This window comes from Palaemon carinicauda, chromosome 37 (genome assembly GCF_036898095.1).
Source record: "Palaemon carinicauda isolate YSFRI2023 chromosome 37, ASM3689809v2, whole genome shotgun sequence".
Classification (NCBI taxonomy): domain Eukaryota; kingdom Metazoa; phylum Arthropoda; class Malacostraca; order Decapoda; family Palaemonidae; genus Palaemon; species Palaemon carinicauda.
This window is the reverse complement of record NC_090761.1, coordinates 66,039,200-66,062,792: the sequence shown is the minus strand read 5'-3', so window position 1 is coordinate 66,062,792 and position 23,593 is coordinate 66,039,200. Positions and strand designations below refer to the sequence as shown.

The window sequence follows — 23,593 nt, the reverse complement described above, 5'->3', positions numbered from 1 at the left end:
CACACACACACACTCGCGCGCACACACACACACTCACACGCGCGTGCGCACACACTCACACGTGTGTGCGCGCACACACACACACACACTGTATGTATGTATGTTTTTATGGCAACGCTACTTTGCTGCTTAAAATTTTTTAGTGGTAAAACTATCATATAGTATCAAGCATTATGTGCGTCAGTGTGTATTTTATCTGTCATTTAGATCTGTATTATTATGCTTCGTTGCTCAGGTTATGTTTTGAGAAGCTAATGTTTGTATGTCTGTCTGTGTTTATGATTCGTATAACTCAAAAACTATTGGACCGAATCTCATGAAATTTGGTGGGATGATTGGTCATGATTCAAGGAAAATTTGATTAGATTTTGAGAGTGATTGGGTCAATGGGCAAGGTAACGTCAAAAACGTCTTTTTATTTTGCTATATCATAGTCATTTTTTATCCGATTTGCATGAAACTCGCTTTGTTTATTACTGTATTTGAGTTTTCGGACTTATTTCAGATCACTGTTAATGTGTAATCTACTTTTTTGGAATAATGAAAGCTATTTACATAAAATACGACCGCGTTTGCAATCGGAAATAGGTTAATGACGTCATGGAAAAAGCTCACCTATTATATAAAGCTGGTGACATTTGTAGCAATAGAATTATATTTTCTATGAATTGTTATATCAATATAAAATTAAGTCAAGGTAAAATATGGAATTTTAAGACATAAAAGACATCTTTTATATGAAAAATTTATATCTTTCTACCATTCTCCAATCTCCGTAATGTACGATAACTAACAAAGGTGATTACGAAATGAACAGTTCCAAGTTTAATGAAATAGTTCCTTAATATAGTTAAATTAGAAAGAATAGGAAATGGATTATTCAAAGTATTCTCTTTATTTACTTATAACAAATAAATTTAACATTTTGTTGTATAAATTATGTAAAATACGACACTTTATATAAATCTAGTACGATATTGCACAGCAGCTGATCTTTGTCTATTGTTATTGTCAGTCTCAGACTCGCATAATAGACACGGCGAATAGATCAACTGGGGGAAAATTTAATTTAATTCTATGTGATATAACGTTATTTCAGCTCCTCACCATCATTATTGTTCCAGTTATTGTGGTAAGCTTGTTTCTATCTTATTGATAAAGGCAGATATAGAGCCATCATAAGGCTATTGTGACTAACACACTTGTCTATTACAGATGATTTTATAAATTCATATTTTTGCAAAGTACGAATAATACAATTTGTCCATATATATCTTTATTTATATGTTTTTATGATTGAAATTGCCGTTAAGGTTTATCTTAAGGTCCTAATTGTGAAAAATACACGTCCAAATGTTGCCTCAATTTTGGTTATGGTATAATTTTAATTTCTCGACAAATGCATCGAGGCATACAGAGATTGTATTACATAATTCTAAAAGGATAGATGTACATTTGTATACTGTATATTATTTATGTATAAATGTTAATTTACATACAGTATATGTGATGTATTAAATACTGTATTTACATTACAGTATTTATACAGTACAGTACTTTATTTCATGTACAGTATATAATTTATATCAATATTTATTTACATGGTTCTTTAATGTTCTAATGATAACATATGCATATATAGGGTTAATATACACTTAGTTATTATATGTACATGTACACAAAAAAAAAATGTATGTATTCCATAAATAGGGAGGGAACCTACTTCACCGTTTTTCACCTATCGTGGTCAGTTCTGGTCCCCATTAACCGCGATATGTGAGGGATTAATGTACTACATGTGCAGCCTGAACCTAACCTAGCCTAGTACACTGGTTCCTTTATATGACAGCTTCGACCTTAACCCAAACCTAACCTGTCTGAGAGAGGCAGAAATAATAGAAAGTAAGGAAGGAGCCTTTGTATAACGATGGACAGGAACTCCTTTAAATTTTAGGTGTGGTTCTTGATTGCTAATTTACTTTCGATAAATCTTTAAATAGTTATGATTGTTGATTGTAAATTTACTTTTGAGAGAGCAGATTCAGTGTTTCTTCAATTGGACAAAAGAATTAGCTTATTAGGAAAGTCTTCTAAGGTTTTCAGTTATTAATATGCCCTGAAGAAATGTGAATAATATAATTCTATCATTCTACCATGTTTCAAGTGTTGTTCTGTCTGGTTTTCAGCTGCTGACTCATATCTTAATTTGTTGTACAAAATCTTGCGGTCTCATAAATTCCTTATTCCTGAATTAGGTATTAATTTCTGGCACCATTGTTAATTACTTCTCTAATCACTGCAGATGGGCAGTATCTATTAATATTATGTAATCTGTTTTTATTCTCCCCATATCAATTTACTTACTGTATATTTCCCTGTAAAAGTCATGGTTCGCCCATTATAATATATAGGTGATTGTTTACAACACGACGCTCTCCATTTACTCGAAAATAATGCAATCCTGCAGTTCTCATCTTCTTGCACAGTAATTAAGTGGTTATTTAAATTCTGGGAAAGCAATAATTAGCAAGATATGTTGAGGAAGGGGGAAGGAGTTATAAAAAAAATAGCTCGGTTTCCTCACTAAACGACTTGGAACTGACTTGTCAACATAGTCAACCAAACAGAATTCATGATGCCAGCATACATAAACAGAAGTTCATGATGCCAGCATACATTCAATATACTGTATATTCAAAATATACTTAAATTAAAAATGGATTAATTACTCAAAAGTGTCCATAAAATATGCAATTTACAAATAGTGACACTTTTTAGTAATCACTCAATTTTTTATCAAGTATATTTTGAATATACAGTATTTCAAATGTACGCTGGGATCACGAACTACTGTTTATGGTATGCTGGCATCACAAATTCTGTTTGGTTAACTATGTTGACATGTCAGTTCCAAGTCGTTTGGTGAGGAAACCGAGCTATTTTCTTTTTATAACCCCTTCCCCCTTCCTCAACATACCTTGCTAATTATTACTTTCCCTGAATTTAAATAACCACCTAATTACTGTGCAAGAAGAGGAGAACTGCAGGATTGCATTATTTTGGAGTAAATGGAGAGCGTGGTGTTGTAAACAATTACCAATATATATGCTAAAAGATTTATGGTAAAAGTGTAGTAATATTAGGCTTGCCTTGTAATTGCCGTTTGCCCATTATATGGAGTATATGATAAAATGCTTTTTCTACAGGACATTTTTGGGATCGCTCTTTACCTTGGGTCACCCTCTACATGGGTTCGCACTTAACATGGTGTCGTCCTTTACACAAGAATATACGGCATCTTTTATACTGTAGTGTAACCAGACAACAATACTTATTTCTGAAAAGAACTATTAGACAGCTTTGCTTATTTCTGCTTTAACAGATATACTGTTTAGTTTAGTTTAAAAGAAAAAACTTAACCCCACCTAATATTACAATATTACTGCATTTATGTAAACCAGTTAGTACATATCTCTTCAAAAAGATAATGATAAGAGTTTACATATTTATCTTAGTAAATCAACATGGTAATCCACGTTAGTTCAATTTTTATATTCCTCCTTAACTATAGAATTTATATCATGAACAGGATATGATGTATTATATGTATTATGGTTTTGATGAGTCTAAGGTATTAATGTATAGTATATTATTATTATTTTTACTTGCTAAGCTGCAACCCTAGTTGGAAAAGCAGGATGCTATTAGCCCAGGGACTCCAACAGGGAAAATAGCCTAGTAAGGAAAGGAAACAAGGAAAAAAAAATATTTTTAGAAGAGTATCAACATTAAAATAAATATTTCTCTTTCTCTTGTTTTGTTTTATTTTTTTTATTTTATATAGGAGATATTTATTTTAATGTTACTCCTCTTTAAATATTTTATTTTCTTTTCCTCACTGGGCTATTTTCCCTGTTGGAGCCCCTGGGCTTATAGCATCCTGCTTTTCCAATTAGGGTTGTAGCTTAGCAAGTAATAATAATAATGATAATAATACTGTATATAAATTATAAAAACTTTTAAAAAACAAGAGGAAGAGAGATAAAAATGTATATCTTTGGCAGGTAATAAATTCGCCAATATGTTTGGACTGGGTAACTTCGACTTTCCTGACTACAGATCCGAATGCACCTCCATAGCATCCTTTTCGTCGGACGGTGTCGGTTCAAAGAAGAGGAGGGGCTCATTCATGTAAGTCTTTATGACTTCTTCATAGTTACTGCTTTAGATGGAAAGTTAATTTGTAAGCTCAGGATTTTGAGAGTTACTTCAAAGTTACTAATTTTAAGTAATTTGTTTGTTTTTTAATTTGATGGGGAGTTAGATTATAATTATTTATTTTGATGTAGAGTTATTTAATTGAATGATTATGATTTAATTTATGTTATGTTACGGTTTTGACTACAAAATTCTATTAGATTTTCCAATCTTGCATGAGTTTTTTCATGGTTGTTTTTGTATTTTCATTGCTTATTTTGTCCTTAAATACAGTATTGATGTTTTTCGTTTGTTTGAGTTTTTGTGTATTCATAAGGATGTTTAATAATCCAGTAAAGTTGTCATTCTTTGTTTTCTTGCTGCAATGAACAACCAGCATTTATTAGAAATTTGCCATTAATTACAGTACTAACAAGCCAAATAATTTTATAATTGAATAATTTTTTGACTTGGTAGAGTTAAAGAAAATTGGTATATACATTTTTCATAAAAAGTATAAGTTATTGCTTTACAAATACCTTTAAATTTTCCTAGAGGCTGTGATTATATGAGTTTGTCCACCTTGCTGGCTATGATTTGTTGTTTATTCTAATGCATTTACAGTACAGTACAAACCTTTCGTCCTCTAAAATGGGGCTGTCTTCAGTGACGCTTGAATGGCCATTGAATCATTGAAAAGGTAGTTAACGTTAGGTGGTGGGAGGAAGAAGCTCCATGCACACGCATGTCACAGAAGAGTCACTTTTACTTTTGGTTGTGGCCGGCATTGATGTGCCACTGCTTTCCTCTCTCAACTGTTAATTTTTTATTTTCTATTGGAACACGCTCTTAGTTGTAAGCAGAAGCATACTGAAAGGTAGGCATGTGGTGAGGGGGATACAAACATTCCAAACCCCATGTGTTGCATACCTTTGTGAAGGGATAAATTTAAGCAGCTCACCTCCTTTTGTAGTGTTGCTCTCATTCTTCCACTCAGGAAGACAATACTTCGAAGCCTAATTTGTCTTGCCTTGAGAGAGAGTTACCCAGGGCACTGATCATATGTATAAATGTTCAGTCTCTCGGGCATTGTGCTGCTAGCCAGGGCAGTATCACTGTCCCTTGCCTCTGTCATTCACGAGTACCCTTTAAACCTTTAAGGGTAATGTACACATTGCCTTTAAAGCCACCTTTCTGAAGGAGGGTGTGGTTGAGGTCACCCAGTGACTTTTTCTCAAGTGCACCTTAGCATCATAGACTTCTTTAGCACCAGCAAGATCAAGAGAAAGATATTAAAGAACACTGCATCATTCTGGCTTTGTGAGATCATGAAACTTGCCTATCCTTCAACCAGCAAAGGGCTTGAAGGTTCATCTTGGGCAAGGGCTTACGAAGTCAGTGGCTATCGGCTTCTCTATAGCTTCAGAAAGATCCTGTCAGTGGCTCACGCAATGAAAACAAGTCAGGTAATGTCAGATAACTTTTACCTCCCATGACGCTTACCTGTATCTGGTGCCCAGTCCAGCTCATGATTTCCATGACTACTGCACTCCCAAGAGAGGAAAAAAAGTAGAAGGCCAGCCATTGTATGTTTCATTCTAAGTCTTACATCAAATCCTATCTTAGGGGAGGTGCTTCGTGTCTCATGAAGGACTAGCTCCCTCATGAGACAAGAATCACATCTTCTAAGATAGGATTTGATGGAAGCCTTAGATCAAAAGGTAGAATGACTGACACCTTTTTTTTTTTCTTTTTTTTTTTCCCCCTCCCTTGGGAGTGTAGCAGTCATGGAAATTATGAGCTGGACTGGATGTCAGATACAGGTAAGCGAGTAGCCTTTCATCCCGGACAGGATTTATTAGGAAGTTTCTCTCCCATCCTCCCACAGGAGGGGAGAATGGATAAAATGTTTTCAAACCCATTTCTTATAATGAGAACGGACACATGTGGACAAGGTATCCCTTTTGTGGATTTAGGTTTTCCTGTGACCTAGCACAGTTTTCTTGATATGGGCCTAACCTATTGCATGTGGCATCCTTATGCGCAAACTATAAAGAGGTTGGCAGTCATCATCTTTGGTCCTCTCCGAGAAACATTATCCAGCCGGAATTTTTTTGTTCATAGGGACTTCTCCATCCTAAGAATTAGTCTACTAAGGGTTGTGGTAGCCTGTTGGAAACATCCCTGCCTGGCATTCTGATGGATGGGAGTTAGAGATCCACTGAAGCTCGATAGTTTGTAGTAGTGTTTGCAACCTCACTATCCTTGTTAGCTAAGGATGACAGGTTTTTGGGGGAGCTTATAGCTTTACTTTCTGAGTCCTAGCTTCAGTAGAGAGGGGCTTGGGTGCTGCTCATATGTATATATGGTCAATATCTAGGTTATTGTCCTGTCTTTTGCCTCTTGTCATTCATGGTTAAAAGACAATGGTTTGTATTTGTGTAGGAAAAAATCACATATTTTAAAAGTAATTTGTATTTTTCATAACTATACAAACTTGAGTCCTTAACCCTTTTACCCCCAGGCTATTTGGAAATTTCCAACCCTTAACCCCCAGGGGTTATTTTTTTTCAAGCACATTTTGCAGTATAATTTTTTAAATTGCTCTAACAGCCTTAATTTTCGTCATAGAGAGGTCAGGTTGGTCTCATTCTCTTGGAAAATGCCTGAAGTTTCTCAAAAAATTATCAAAAATATGCAAAAAAAAATTTAAATTGCAGTTTTTTGCAAGAATGTACCGGTACGTCCATGGGGGTAAAGGGATGAGTTTTGTGAAACGTACCAGTACGTCCTTTGGGGGTAAAAGGGTTAAGTTGTACCTCCCTGCAAGTCCGAGGCCTAAAAGTGAAAAATGCTTGGGCTTTTGACCAATGAGCAGGTGGGGTCCACCTGTTAGTAGTTATAAGTACCTCGCTAAATTGTCTATGCTGTTCCAGTTTTGCTGTAGTCAAATTCCTATTAAAGGTGTGATATTTATATATTTTTGAAAAGTACAAAATAGTTCAAAATTTTGTTAGTTTTGCTGTCCTTGCACAGAAGACCATTTCAGCTCTTTCTTTCCTCCTAAGTTCCTTGCACAACTGTTTCATAGCAAGCAAAACCAGGTGTTATGCCCCTATCAATCCTGTTCTTGTGCGTACATCCTTCCAATTAGAAAAAAATAACTTTGGTACTATAACCAAATGACCTGCAAATCCATAGAAATAATTTTCAATGAATGGAATTACTTTGCATTTACAACCTTCCCTTTCGTGGTATTGGAATAATTACGGTGTACAGTATTCTATTCATTCATTCCTTTAGAATCTTTCCTTCTGCCAAACATGCCTTATACACCTTGGTCAGCCACTTACACTTATTAATCATTACCATATACCAATTTATGAACTTGTAATTCCCTCAAATTTTAGTTAGTTTCTTTCTTCAACCCCTTTCATTACAATTCTTACGTCCTTATTAATCACTTTCATGGGCATTCTCAAAATGATAAACTCCCTTGCAAAATACAGATCAGCCTGGTTTCTTTATTCAAGTTTCAACAACTTGTTGAGATACTTATTCTATAGACAGGACTGCATCCTCTTTATAGCAAATGTTTATTGTACATTTTCTTGATCATGTTCTATTGTAGTTGCTCATTCCCTTTCGCATTTGATTCAGTCCAGCATAACTCTGATTTTCCCCTATATTTTCGTTGCTTCCTTTAGTCATTCATTTTCTTCTAGACTGCTTTAACCATCCAAATGTACAATTGTACATACCATGTTACCATGTCTTACAGCTGCACATTAAACATGGTCAAACCATCTGAAAATCTTCAGATGTATATATTTATCCTCGCCAGCCTTTTTCTCTTCCCACAGCATTCATCAGACCTCTCCAGGAGGTTAGAATTGCAGGGTTAGTGCTGAGAAAGTTGATAAAAAGCAAAGGTAGCCATTGTTAACGTCAAAACTATCTCAGGAATACCTGGATGTAAGACCAAATTGTTTGATAAAGCTTTTGGAACAATACTTTGTTTACATTTACTAAGGTAACTACAGTAATACCCCTGTGTACGTCTTTAATTGGTTCCATAAACTGTGACATAACCCAGCTTGTTACGTAAATCAACTGTAGTGCCTTATAATGTCCACACAAACTTCTAAAGTAAGTTATATAACTCAAAAAAATTTAGCTGTAGGCCAACATTTGAGTCACTGAAATGTGTTTTGGTCATACATGTATTTTTTAATGAATAATGATCACAATGAATGTAATTACAGTATATTTACTTTGTGATTAACCCTTAAAATGCCTCAAGCATTACAACAAATGCAGTACCTTATTATTAGTGTAAATAACATGTAGAAGAATATATATATATATATGCATGACTGTTGTTAAGGCATTAAATAATTTAAAGAATGTTTTGGACTTACTTTGTAGAGAATGGTAATTAAGATTATTAAGGTAGATGTTATTTACCTTAAATTTGGTGTCTCTTCTACATGGGTGATCTTGGGTTGGATGGTAATGAGAAATTGATTCAGTTAGAGGAGGAGGAGAAAAGTGAGGTAAATATCTGGACCTTCATATTGATGAATGAATTCTTTTACAACTGCAATTTTTCCTGGACGTATGTACGAATATGTTCCCTCCCATGGACAGTAATCGATACTGTCGGTAGGGGAATCCTTAAGGCACTTGCTATCAATCTTCTGATCTCTTTAAAGAGAAAAACTACGAAGAAAATACAGATCTACGTATAGATTTAATTCTTGGTACTGTATTAATCATTTGCTGTTGCCCTTGATAAGTGAAACTTTATACATAAGCATCTTGGTATACAGTAAGCACCTTTCCTGACTTGGGTTGAGTTGATGTGCGTTACCTTGTTGCTAATGCTAATATATAAAGTATTACTAATTTTTTGTACTTTTTTTCTTGCTTCCAGACTGGAACCTCGTACTGGGTAGGTAGACACTGAAGTAGATATGTTCGAATGCGTATACAAACGGCTGGTCCAGTTACATTTATTGTTATCACCATTGCTCTACAAGTGGTACCAGAAGAAAATAACATTAAGATTACATTAAAATTACATTAGATAAAGCATCATTTCCTCTTGATTATTAAATAAGTTTGGAATATTTTTTCCTAAACTTAGTACAGTTTGGTGTTTTTCTTTTCTAAATGGTATTTCGCTTGAAGGCTGAAAATCTTGTAATACTATGCTTTTTACAAGAGGCAATGCAAGAGCTAATAACAATATTTACATACCAATTGGAATTCTTTAGGTCTGCTGATAACTTGAATCTTCAAGTTTACACATACGTATTTAGGTTCTTTTCTGTTTTGCCAGTATTCTTACAATAATAGTGAGGTGCGCATGATACTTTTTAGGTTCAACTTGGCCTCTGAATCTTGGTTGTTGTTCTTGTGACCTACAAGCCTAGGTTCTCTTTTTCTAGCACTCGACTGCACAGTCGGCATCTGCCGATAGATCATGTTGCAGCAACTTGCTTCTAATTTAATTTGCTCTGTAATCCATTTGCATAAGTATAATATACACGCCACATCCTGAATGATATAAGATAAATTATTTATCAGTTAAACTATTCTTGTTAATTCATGATACGACTGTCTATTCCATTAATTTAATGAACTTGTGGATGTACAAGGCATATTGATATTTCTAATAATTGTTTGGGCTTGTCGTGTACCACCATATTTGTTTTGGTCATCATCTTTTTGTGACGAGCAATTTGCCTGCTCAAATTTTGAGTTAAGAGGGATGGAAGAGCAAAGAAGTTCCACAGATTCAACTGCCTGATTTGGAAGAGTATTCTGCTATATGGTCACACTTGGAATAAAACGTGGGATATGTTTTTATTGAGCCCTATTATGGAAAAGACATGATTCTTAGAATTAATTCCATATTTTGCCAGCCTGTACGTGTTCATACAGGATGGTACAGTCTGGGAATATCTTAAATGCTAAGGATGATCAGATTTATGCAAAATCTTTTGCATCATGCACAAAGGACTAACTGAATGACAGTGCCAGATATTAATATTTAGATGAAGAATAAAGAATTAGATACAGTAGACCACAAGTTTTTATCCAACAGATTTAGGGGAGAGTAACAGCTGAAGACCATACACGAGAATAATACTCAAATCATGGAAATGTTGAACAATTTTTAGATTGAAGTCTAGCTGAAGGTCTCTGATGATAACAATAATGGAGGAAAAATTATTGAAAGAGAAGGGAGAGATCCATTTGTAGCTGAGGTGGCCATATTGCTAAAACCATGGGACAGCCCTTAATATTGTAGTAGGTAGTATGTTGGCCAGGGCACCAGCCACCCGTTGAGATACTACTACTAGAGAGTTATGGTGTTTTTTAACTGGCCAGACAGTACTGCTGTATATAGGATCCTTCTCTCTGGTTATGGTCCATTTTCCCTTTGCCTACACATATACCGAATAGTCTGGCCTATTCTTTACATATTCTCCTCTGTCCTCATACACCTGACAACACTGTGATTACCAAACAATTCTTCTTTGCCCAAGGGGTTACTGCACTGTAATTGTTCTGTGGCCACTTTCCTCTTGCTAAGAGTTGAAGAGACTTTAGCTATGGTAAGCAGCTCTTCTAGGAGAAGGACACTCCAAAATCAAACCATTGTTCTCTAGTCTCGGGTAGTGCCATATCCTCTGTACCATGGTGTTCCACTGTCTTAGAGTTCTCTTGCTTGAGGGTACACTTGAGCACACTATTCTATCTAATTTCTCTTCCTCTTGTTTTGTTTAAATTTATACAGAGTAGGAGATAATTATTTTAATGTTGTTACAGTACTCTTCTTAAAATATTTTCTTTACAGTACTTTCTTTTTTTCCTTTCCTCACTGGGCTACTTTCCCTGTTGGAGCCCCTAGGCTTATAGCATACTGCTTTTCCAACTAGGGTTGTAGTTTAGCAAATAATGATAATATTGGACCTATGGTCATGAGAACGGCCAGAAGCTTGAATAGTCATAATTTTTTGTTTCTGTATTTTTAATAGATTACAGTATTTTACTTTGATTTATTGACAACTGTAAATAATATATTGTACAGTAAGTCATTCCAGTAAGATCAAATTTTGTAGATTTGAGAACAAAGCCCGCAGAAGAATATTTGGAGTTGAATGGCAGGACAGGACTTGAAATGAAACTATAAGAGAGATTACTTGAGTGCCATATGTGGATGAGATAATGGTGAGGGGTAGATGGAGATGGTTTGGGCATGTTCTGTGCACTCACTGAGAGAGATTAATTTATCAAACATTCTATTGGTCTCCACAAGGCACTAGAAGAGTTGGAATACCCAGGCCTACGTGGCTGAGGACTATGAAGCATGAAGAAGTATTAAATTAAAGGCTCAAGATAAAGACGAGTGGCAAAATCTATCCGAGGCCTTTTGTGTCAATAGGCGTAGAAGGAGATGATGATGACAGTAGGTCATAGATTTCTTGTACACTACTGTACTGTATTCATTCTGAATGTAATTCAGTGGAGATTTTTACCCTCGGAAGATGTAGAGGTGAGCCATTTTCTTCTGTAAAGTACAGTACTTGCAATGGACTTGTCCTGTCTGGTACATCAATAGCTCCTGTTTGTAGGATGGTAAATATTGTACGGAATACTAAATTTATTTGATTTTGAAATTTATAATTAGGGCCCGAGGTGAAAAGGTTAGGGTTACTCGTTGTAAGTGATCTAATTTTAAAATTACTTTGGATGACCAGATAGAGACTTGAGTTCTACTGAAATGTCTCTGGTTTCTTTTAAAAAGATTTATTTTTGTAAATAGGTGGATTTCCTAATGCATATTCTTGAGTTTCACAGACCTTTTCACATTTGTGAAACTGATAATAGTTCACCAGTTTGAAAAGCCATTCTAGATAATCAGTCTGTCATCTCTTCTAAGAACTGGATTTTATAAGTTTCTAAACCTATGCCTTTAATTACTTCTTATATTTTCCAGTGATATGTTTTAATTTGTAGCTAAAATTTTATTTTTTTTATAGTGACAGCAATGAGGAGGACAATGACTCGATCAAAGTTCCCAGGACTGGTGGCGATTGGAACAAAAGGTAAGAAATTGTATTTCAAGGTAAATGTGAGGTATTAATAGATGATTTTACAAACTTTATAAGTTCCAAGAAGCTGTTAAGAAGTCACATGTTAATTTTTTACCTAGGGTAGGCTTTACCTAATTCACATGCCTGCAATTTTCGGCTGCCAAAGTCAACAAATATAGTCCCATTACATATTGCAAATGTTATCTTGCTTATTGCATTAAATTATATGATAATGTTTTATTACAGTATTTTATTATTAACTTTTGATACAACATCTGAAATTTATGATTTCATTTGGATTTGTGTATGTATCTCCGAATGTTTGCATGTTGAGGGCCTTCTACGTGAATGTTGAGTGATATCTTTAATCTTATAAAAAATTATTTTATTTTTAAAATACTGAATTTTTATCAGTAGTTTAACCCTTTTACCCCCAAAGGACGTACTGGTATGTTTCACAAAAGCCATCCCTTTACCCCCATGGACGTACCGGTACGTCCTTGCAAAATAATGCTATAAATTTTTTTTTTTCATATTTTTGATAATTTTTTTTTAAAAATCAGGCATTTTCCAAGAGAATGAGACCAACCTGACCTCTCTATGACAAAAATTATGGCTGTTAGAGCAATTTAAAAAAAATATACTGCAAAATGTGCTGGGAAAAAAATAAACCCCTGGGGGTTAACGGTTGGAAATTTCCAAATAGCCTGGGGGTTAAAGGGTTAATATACTTTCTAAAAGTTATTACATGGAAAATATAAACACAGTAATTTCAGATATACAGTAAGTTCATTGTTTTCCCCTTGGTAATCTGGTTCAGTTAAGAGTTGGGGATTGGTGCTTAGGTAATTACAAACCATTTTTTCTTATGTACACTTATTACTTTAGTTGGTACTAGGTGGCAGTAAGGCAAGTTAAGAAGAATAGCTGTTATAGTGTATCGTTACCTGGACAAACGGCTTTTATTTATAAACTTAGCTTGAGTTGAATGTACTTAAGAATTTAAATTTTTTCCAGGCAAAATCACAGTGAAATTGAAAAGCGTCGACGTGATAAGATGAACACGTACATAATGGAGTTAAGTAGTATTATTCCAGTGTGTACGTCACGTAAACTAGACAAACTGACAGTACTACGCATGGCTGTACAGCATATGAAAATGTTGCGGGGATCTCTTAACTCTTATACGGAAGGGCATTACAAGCCTGCTTTTCTCTCAGATGACGAACTGAAGAGTTTAATTTTAGAGGTAAACCTTTTTTAGTTAAATTTTTTTCCAGAAATATTTTGTATAAGAGAAATGAGGGACTTGGTTATTAAGTTTCCCACATGAAAATATATTTTTTCTCTTGAATTACTTTAAAATTATTACTGTATGGTATATCTTGCTTTCCAGGCAGCGGATGGTTTTTTGTTTGTTGTAGGCTGTGATAGGGGTCGTATATTATACGTTTCTGAGTCAGTGTATCAGACTCTTCATTATAATCAGGTATGTAGTGAAACATTTCTTTTGGTTATTTTAAATTTCTGCTTTTCATTTCACAGTGTCAATTGGTACTCATGATTTTACTGAATCTTTTTGATTGATTTGCTTTAGCCAAGACTAGTTCTATCCTACACAAATGCTAACTCTTGTCCTTTAATAAGAGTTTGACTTCCATAAAGCTTGAACATTCATTCAAATTTAACAACTTAGTTATAACTGCCGATGTGGGGAGGGGAAGTCCAACTCCCCCCAGACAGTCAACAAGACTAGCACTTTCGACTGCAGCCATAAAGAGTACGGCTGTACTCTTGCTGCCTCTCAAATTTTGAATAAATAGAAAAGTGTCCAAACATACAGTTGTGTCTGGGTAAACCTGGCAAAAAAGGTTTATCATGTTTATATCTACTCCTGTCATTTATCCCCATTTTCTGTGTGATATTTTCAGGGGTCATGACAATTCACAGTCATCCCCTTGTGACGAGTGCAGGTTGGGGCTTCTGGTGCAGCGGATTTTGTTTGCTAAGAAGAGTAGGAAGAATGCTATGAATTACACTTTGAAATCAGCGTTGGGTACTCCAAAACTAATGCTGAGTAAACTTTATAGCTCTTTTCTTTTCTTCTGGTGTTTCTTGACCTGATGTGTCTTTGTCAGGTTCCTCTAGGGCTGGGTTCTCTGGAAAAATTCTGAATTCTGGGGAGAAAGAAACTATGGCTTGCCCTCAGAGCAATCCTCAGGGAAAGCAGAAGTATCACCTTCCCCATTTAAAAGTAATGCTTCTCTGCTTTTTCCTTGTGGGTCTCTTGTTGCTGTACAAACCAATGCTTACATGCTGTGACTGTCCCGTCTTCTGCTACACCTGTAGAGGCATCGAAGGGTGTGGCACCCGCTGGTTTGGTCTTGTCTCTTGTTAAAGAGCCCCCTGTGATCTCTTCCTCCTTGGGAGCCTTGCCGTTAGCTCCCAAGACCTCGACCCTAGAGAAGGCTAGTCAGAAGTAGCAGCATGTGTGCTCCTCCTCATCTTTGTCTGGTTCATAAGATAATGCTGTTTCTAAGAAGAAGTTCTGGAAGATTGATCAACATCAGTTGCAAACCCGAGTCTTGTAAGTTACATTACCCATCTTAACCACACAGTAAGCCCCAGGTCTAAAAGTTAGAAAGCACCATCCTGCAGACCGACAGGTGGGCTGGTCTTCCCAGCCACCTGTTGGTAGTTACAACTACCTTGTTAGTTTTTATTATCTGTTACAGCTTCACTGAAATCAAACTCCTATAAAAGGAATTAGATTTGTATAGTTGGGAAAAGTACAAAATTTTGTGATATTGATGGAATAGTTTATTCAGTGCTATATTAGATAAGGTTATGTACTTTATTATTTTTGCAGAGTGAATTGCTGGGCACAAGTTGGTTTGATATTTTACATCCTAAGGACTTGACCAAAGTGAAAGAGCAGCTATCTTGTTCCGATATTAGTCGTCGGGAAAGGCTTGTTGATGCAAAAAGTAAGTTTTTTTTTTTTATTTCGTGTACCAATTTTATTTTACAATATTGGATATAGTTTTGAAAGTTTTGTTAAATATTGATGTATTTTTGCTAAGAGTATGTTTAGATTTTTCTGAAAGTTTTTTTTTATTTAAGTGTAACACATAGATTCATAAGTTGAAATTGTTTTGATGATAGTTTCTAATGAATCATTGTAGCTTTTACATAATATTAAATTTCATCAATCTGAATTTTCTCAAAGAAAGCCCAGCTGTTATGTCCAAGACTGATGTAACTATTACAAGGGGTCTCAAGTTAGTGTGTGTGTGTGTGTTTTTTTTTTTTTTTTCTATGAATTAAATGCCATTTAGTACTGTGCCAGTTAATTTTGATCAATAAATAGTAGTAGTTTATAGGGTCATGATTTCTTAAGGCAGTCTTTTGATCGAGGTTAGGTATCAAAATGGGTCGGTTCTTGATACTCTATTCATTGCTATGGTCCACCGTCAGTCAATTAATGCACCCTTATCCTTTTCTTTGTGAGAGGGTCTATCATAGCTCAACACGGACTCTCTAGGACTGGATGGTCCAGATCTCTTATAAGGGGGAGAATCACTGTCAAGAGAACACAGAACTAATTCATGAACTTAATGATGTTGGGAAACCATACACAGCAACTCCATTAAATATTATTTTGTTGATGAAGTTCTTATCCCTTTTAGGGTCTGATGATGTCTAGATATCAAACTGTAAAATTGGGGATAAAACTCCAGTGGCATCTTTAGATGTCTGTAAGATTTTTCGAAACGGTTTCTGAAAATTGTTTAAAAAAAAAAATATTATTCAGATGACTTATGGGTATGAAGTGTTCTGGAACTGCACGGGGGAATGATGGTAACAGTAATTTGTCCCAGGAAGGTGTTTCTTTATTAGTTGTTCCCTTTTGTAACTGAAGCGTTAATTTTCATGCGTCTTATAACTTTGATTTCATATGGCAGTATGTTATGTATGGAAATAAAAGCAATTTATTTATTTACAAAGTGAAACGGAACTGTTTTGGTTGTTGAATGCAGTCAGCCCTTAACATTCTTGAATTTAAATATTTATTGTGAGATCCGCAAATTCCACAGTGAAAATTTTTGGTATTTGTGAGATTCATAGTTATTCAAGAGTAAATACATGAAAGTGAATGTACCCCAATTGAAATAACATAAGGTTTAATAAAACTGATAAATGTAATAATGAAAATAAACATTAAAATCATTCATATTTAACCCTTTTACCCCCGGGGTATTTGGAAATTTCCAACCCTTAACCCCCAAGGGGTTATTTTCTTCCCAGCACATTTTGCAGTATATTTTTTTTTAAATTGCTCTAACAGCCTTAATTTTTGTCATAGAGAGGTCAGGTTGGTCTCATTCTCTTGGAAAATGCCTGAATTTTCTCAAAAAAATATAAAAAAATATGAAAAACTAATTTTTATAGCATTTTTTTACAAGGACGTACCGGTACGTCCATGGGGGTAAAGGGATGGCTTCTGTGAAATGTACCAGTACATCCTTTGGGGGTAAAAGGGTTAAAAGCTGTCTACTTAATTTTGTTGATAATTGTACCAATTTATATTTTTATCCATCAGCACTGTTGCCTGTCAAACCTGATGTACCTCAGGGCCTTACAAGGCTTTGTCCTGGATCACGCCGAGCTTTTTTCTGCCGTATGCGATGCAAATCCACTGCTGTTATGAAGGAAGAGGCTGATTCTTCAACAGGTTGCCAGAAGAAGAAATCAAAATCTCAGAGTTCAGGTATGTGTTTTATCATTTATGAAGTTGTTCTCACAGTCTAGCATGAGTTGATGAGTTGATAAAAAAGAAAGTAGGGAAAATGTCTTTGTTTATGTGTTAAGCAAACATTTTATGTCCTGAATGGTATGTGTTAGTTTGTTATCATTACAGTAGTAAACAGAGGGAATCTTACTCTTTTACTTCCAGATTGGTATATTTTTATTATAACAATTAGGTATTTCCTCAAAACAAACCTGAAATTGTATTTGATAGAATACTACAGAAAAAAAATTATGATTGGGTTAACTAAAATTATGAAGATTTTGACATTTCCTTTCTTGTTTAACAAAATTGTATTAAGTGAAAAAGTTTGTGCCAGGACATTTACATAAGAGTTGGCTTTACTAAAGCGCGGAAGTTATTGCATTTGGTATTCTTAGATAAGGATGATGAGACAGATTTGAAAGCAGGCATTTAGTCATTCTAAATCGACTTTTTTTTTTTCGTGAGGCATTCACGTGTCCACTCGAGGTTTTATACTTGAGCCACTTGGATTGACCTGAAGAGTCTTTCAAGGACAAGCTTGAGACTACTTCTTGCTCATATTACAATTTGAGAATTGATTAAGGAGATTCTGATTTCATGCCCAAGCAAAGCATGAAAACCTGGGAATAATGCTTAACTGAGAATTTTGTCTTTGTACTTGCATCAGCAAGTTCAGAAGTTGTGTTTTTGTTCAAGGCTGTTAGGATTCCTACTGCTGAACCCCTCTTGGTAGCAAGGAAGAACTGTTGGCAAGGGAAGAAGAGAGTTTGCTCTCTCTTCTTCCTCCTCTAACAACTCCTATTCTCCTCTTCAGACACTTCTTAGAAGGAAGAAACAGCCTTATTAGTTGTATAGGAGGAATGCTCTGGCCTTTAGGAAGCTGCTCTCATCCTTCGACCAGTGTCTTCAGGGATGATTGAACAGTTGTGAGCCTGATATGATTCTATAGGCCAGGCAAAGTTGAAAATTTTTGCACATCTTCCTCACTACTTCTGTAATAGGAGGATCATCCCTGATTTTAAGAGTCACTAAAGCGCTGGTCGATTCCTTTGGGGTCAATCAAGTGTTGTGTGAGCCTGGTGTGACAGCTACCACTGTGGCACGATTGGAGATGAGCAGTCTCACACGCACCAATCACCAGCACCATTGGCAGATAAGGGTAGGTTATACATTGCCCTTTCTCTTCAGGGAGGAAGTGATGGAGTCCACCCATCAACTGTTTTCCCTAGGACTCTATTAGCCAGACCGTGAAGCCAGTTTGGCCGATACTTTGATATACCGGTAGTAATTAACAGTCCTTCCAGGGATCGAATACTCTACTCATGCTGTCAAGAAATGCAGAAAGGTAAGTAGGGAAGTAACAGGGCATAAATGAAGGCATAGACCTGATGGAAAACCATACAGAAATTTCCTTAGACAAAAGAGAGTAAAAGATATCACACTTCACTGCTACTTCCATGGAGGGAAAAGCTTATTTAGAATTATAAATGATTAAAAGGTCTCTTTGTTCATGAAATTACAAATCCTGGTACAGTATTAGGAAATGCAAGGAAATTATGTTTAATAAAAGAGTCAGTATTAGAGAGGCAAAATATTGCATTACTATTTGAGCAGGGAAATAAATAAGAACGATTGGAATTTTGTTGTTATTGGAATTGTAAATTTGACATCTTGAAATATTCAATGATACTCATTAACAATTACTTGAAGATTACAGCAATCTTTTCAGTAGGATGTTGAAATGTCAGCGTTCTTTGATATTAGAAGATTCCAAGTGTAATTTCTGTATTTTTTTTTTTTTCAGACAAGAAATATAGTGTCATCCATTTTACTGGTTACCTCAAGTCCTGGGCTCCAACTAAGGATCCACTTGAGGAGGACTCAGAGGGGGATTCAGACTCATGCAACTTATCATGTTTGGTAAGACCAATATTTCAAGTTACATAAGTGGAAATGTGGGAGGTTGGGCTGTGGCACCCTAGCAGTACCAGCTGAACTCGGCTGAGTCCCTGGTTAGGCAGGAGGAACGTAGAGAGTAGAGGTCCCCTTTTTTTGTTTTGTTTCTTGTTGTTGTCGGCTACCCCCCAAAAATTGGGGGAAGTGCCTTTGGTATATGTATGTATGTACATAAGTCTACAAGATAAATCATTCAAATTGTAGAATGTAGCAAACCATTGGTAGGATGATGATTGTCATTTAGGTTTTCTTCCCGACTTTTATGGCAGTAGTATTCATGGACTGATTCTACTGAAGGTAATACATGTATACCACCTGAGATTTTGCCCGTTCTCAAATGTCTCCCAAAACTGTTTCATAACAAGCTTTTGAGTACACCCTCTTTATTGCCTAATATATACTGCTCTTGTCCTATCAGTTTTTCAGATATCTGAGTCTTAATCCTTTAGTTCCTAGGAACCTCTATATTTCCTAAATCAGTATATACTACAGACTGCTTTTCCTTACCCATTACATTGGAAACTTTTTTTTCTCTCCAGAAACATTACTTTGGTTATTCTATCACATATTCAGCATCATACCTTTGCATCTTACTCTGATCCCATCTTTTTATTGTTATATTTTTTTAACAATGTTACAAATCTGTCTCCCTCACACCTGTTCAAAATTCTCTTTTACTTTTTATAAAGTTTATGCTTATTTTTTTATGACTTGTAGCCTCTTTTGAAAAAAATTTTCCTTTGATAAGTTTGGCTAGCTGCACAGTAGCTGTATCTGACTAACATTATATTTTCCCTTCCTCAATATATGTATTGCTGCCAAGAAGGTATCCCATTCCCTGTAATGATTTCCTACCTAACATCAAGAAATTGTTTTGCAATAAATGGCAACAGCACTGGGATAGTCTAGATGGCAATAAAATGAGAGTAGTAAGAAATGTCATATCTCCTTGGAGATATATCATGATGCCCTGAAAATGGGAGACGTCTCTTTGTCGTCTCCGTATTGGTCACAATCGGTTGACACATGAGTTTCTGCTGAAGGGCTGACACCAACCGTATTGCGACGACTGTTTAGTACCTTTAACAGTGAGGCATTTGTTGACCGAATGCCCCAATTATAATAACTTGAGAAATAGATATCTGTTAGAGGCTCGAGATGAGGATGGCAGGTTCATCCTTGCCAAGATTCTTGGACATGATGTGTCCTACTATGTGAGTGGCATTTTTAGATTTATTTAAAAAGCAGGTCTTCTGAAAACTATTCAACTCTTATAATCACATTGAACTTTTATGGTTTTAATTGAATACTCTTTTATTTTTTATATAAAATAAATGATATCGACGTCAATGACCTGAAAACTTTAAATCAATCAATCTATATATGTACAGTATGTGTATTTTTGAAACTTAACACAGTAGTGTAGTTTCCTTTTAGTGATCTATTAAATTGTTGATGTTTCAGGTTGCTGTTGGTAGAGTGCATCAGCCAATTTTAGCATCTGGTATGCACGAGGGGATCCAGCTTGGTCGTGGTGCTCCTGCACAACCTGTGGATTTTATTTCTAAACACACAAATGATGGAAAATTTGTATTTATAGATCAAAGGTGAGACGAGTTTCATTGGACTAGAACTAACCAACAATTCACTGTACAGTACTTCATTCCTCTATGTGCCATTGTTAAGAAAACTAATTTTCTTTTGATAATTTACTTGTGTTCCAGTATATTTATTAATTTTAATAGTGCTTTCTATCATATTCCTGGATTAAAAATTGGTGGCTAATTTTAGTTGGCTAAAACTAGCTACCAAACCTGTCTTTGCTTATCTGATACTTGAGATACTTGGTCGCTACCAATTGTATTGTCTATATTTCAGGGCATCATTACTACTTGGCTGGTTACCACAAGAATTGCTTGGGACTAGTATGTATGAATATTTTCACCAAGACGATATACCTTTGTTAGCTGAAACTCATAGGTCAGCTTTGCAAAACTCTGAAAGTTGTAGCACTCAGGTAGGTTTTCCCTATACTTATTCTGTTAAAAGTTGTCACTACTTATTTTAATTTATTATAAATTTATCTTTTTGAATTACAAAATACTAACTGTAGCTGGTACCTTTAATATCTCTTTTGTAGATTTATCGGTTCCGCACAAAAGAAGGATCCTACGTTCGATTACAAAGTAATTGGAGAACCTTTAAAAATCCTTGGACCAAGGAAATAGAATACATAATATCTAGGAACAGTGTTATGACGTAAGTATAAAAGATTTTTTCTAGAATCATGATGCTGATATTGCATTTTCATCATATGATTTTTTTCGTGAATTTTTTTTTCTATACGTGTGAAGTGTAAGTTGTATTTTTAACATATCTATCACTTTATGGAGTGCTTAAAATTTTCTTTAGATTAAGGTATCAAATCTGTTTTTTCCAGAGAAGGAACAGCCATATATAACTGCAAGTATTAGAAGGAATTGATTTTGTTATTTATATGTTTTATTATTCTTAGAAACATTTATTCATTCACAGGTCAGAAGCAGGTTTGGTGGAGAGCACCATGGCAAATGAAGCTGTTTCCCAGTCTTATAATAATTTCAATGAATTCCTCAGCTCACCAGGTAAATGATATGCATACATTCAGTATTTTAAATTATTTTTGTACCATAAGTATGTCTTAAGAACAAGAAATTCATTGGCATTTATTACAGATGTTACTACATACATACATACATATACCATGGCACTTCCCCCAATTTTGGGGGGTAGCCGACATCAACAAAGAAACAAAAACAAAAAGGGGACCTCTACTCTCTACGTTCCTCCCAGCCTAACAAGGGACTCAACCGAGTTCAGCTGGTACTGCTAGGGTGTCACAGCCCACCCTCCCACATTATCCACCACAGATGAAGCTTCATAATGCTGAATCCCCTACTGCTGCTACCTCCGTGGTCATCTAAGGCATCGGAGGCAGCAGCAGGGCCTACCGGAACTGTGTCACAATCGCTTGCCATTCATTCCTATTTCTAGCACGCTCTCTTGCCTCACTCACATCTATCCTCCTATCACCCAGAGCTTCCTTCACTCCATCCATCCACCCAAACCTTGGCCTTCCTCTAGTACTTCTCCCATCAACTCTTGCATTCATCACCTTCTTTAGCAGACATCCATTTTCCATTCTCTCAACATGGCCAAACCACCTCAACACATTCATAGCCACTCTAGCTGCTAACTCATTTCTTACACCCGTTCTCACTCTCACCACTTTGTTCCTAACCCTATCTACTCGAGATACACCAGCCATACTCCTTAGACACTTCACCTCAAACACATTCAATTTCTGTCTCCATCACTTTCATTCCCCACAACTCTGATCCATACATCACAGTTGGTACAATCACTTTCTCATATAAAACTCTCTTTACATTCATGCCCAACCCTCTATTTTTTACTACTCCCTTAACTGCCCCCAACACTTTGCAACCTTCATTCACTCTCTGACGTACATCTGCTTCCATTCCACCATTTGCTGCAACAACAGACCCCAAGTACTTAAACTGATCCACCTCCTCAAGTAACTCTCCATTCAACATGACATTCAACCTTGCACCACCTTCCCTTCTCGTACATCTCATAACCTTACTCTTACCCACATTAACTCTCAACTTCCTTCTCTCACACACACTTCCAAATTCTGTCACTAATCGTCCAAGCTTCTCTTCTGTGTCTGCAACCAGTACAGTATCATCTGCAAACAACAACTGATTTACCTCCCATTCATGGTCATTCTCGTCTACCAGTTTTAATCCTCGTCCAAGCACTCGAGCATTCACCTCTCTCACCACTCCATCAACATACAAGTTAAACAACCACGGCGACATTACACATCCCTGTCTCAGCCCCACTCTCACCGGAAACCAATCACTCACTTCATTTCCTATCCTAACACATGCTTTACTACCTTTGTAGAAACTTTTCACTGCTTGCAACAACCTTCCACCAACTCCATATAACCTCATCACATTCCACATTTCTTCCCTATCAACTCTATCATACGCTTTCTCCAGATCCATAAACGCATATCTGCCTAACTGTAAAAATCTGATTCATACAACCCCTACCTCTTCTAAAACCACCCTGTATTTCCAAGATTGCATTCTATGTTTTATCCTTGATCCTATTAATCAATACTCTACCATACACTTTTCCAACTACGCTTAACAAACTAATACCTCTTGAATTACAACACTCATGCACATCTCCCTTACCCTTATATAGTGGTACAATACATGCACAAACCCAATCTACTGGTACCATTGACAACACAAAACACATTTTTAAATATTTAACTTAGCCGGTGAATATATAATACAGTAGCTGCAACTCTGCGGCTCGACAGAAAACACACTCAAAAAACTCGCGAGCGATCGCTATGAAGGTTGCGGGTGTGCCCACCAGCGCCAACTGTCGGCCAGATACCACTCTTGTATGTAAACAAAACCTCCAATTCTTCTCTGTCGACGTTGACGACAAG

At 35.8% G+C, this 23,593-nt stretch overlaps 1 protein-coding gene across 1 annotated transcript in view; it reads left to right on the top strand.

The window, feature by feature from the left end:
- Window positions 1–1,001: 1,001 nt before the first annotated feature.
- Window positions 1,002–23,593, top strand: part of cyc (basic helix-loop-helix ARNT-like protein cyc) — a 40,801-nt gene continuing 18,209 nt past the window's right edge. Inside the window, exons 1-12 of the mRNA XM_068361341.1 lie at window positions 1,002–1,132; window positions 4,065–4,191; window positions 12,252–12,317; window positions 13,323–13,554; window positions 13,702–13,794; window positions 15,175–15,292; window positions 16,909–17,076; window positions 18,905–19,020; window positions 20,521–20,663; window positions 20,935–21,073; window positions 21,197–21,315; window positions 21,592–21,680. Coding sequence (XP_068217442.1) covers window positions 4,082–4,191; window positions 12,252–12,317; window positions 13,323–13,554; window positions 13,702–13,794; window positions 15,175–15,292; window positions 16,909–17,076; window positions 18,905–19,020; window positions 20,521–20,663; window positions 20,935–21,073; window positions 21,197–21,315; window positions 21,592–21,680 — 1,393 coding nt within the window. The 5' untranslated portion in view covers window positions 1,002–1,132; window positions 4,065–4,081. The remainder of the gene's footprint in view (window positions 1,133–4,064; window positions 4,192–12,251; window positions 12,318–13,322; window positions 13,555–13,701; window positions 13,795–15,174; window positions 15,293–16,908; window positions 17,077–18,904; window positions 19,021–20,520; window positions 20,664–20,934; window positions 21,074–21,196; window positions 21,316–21,591; window positions 21,681–23,593) is intronic.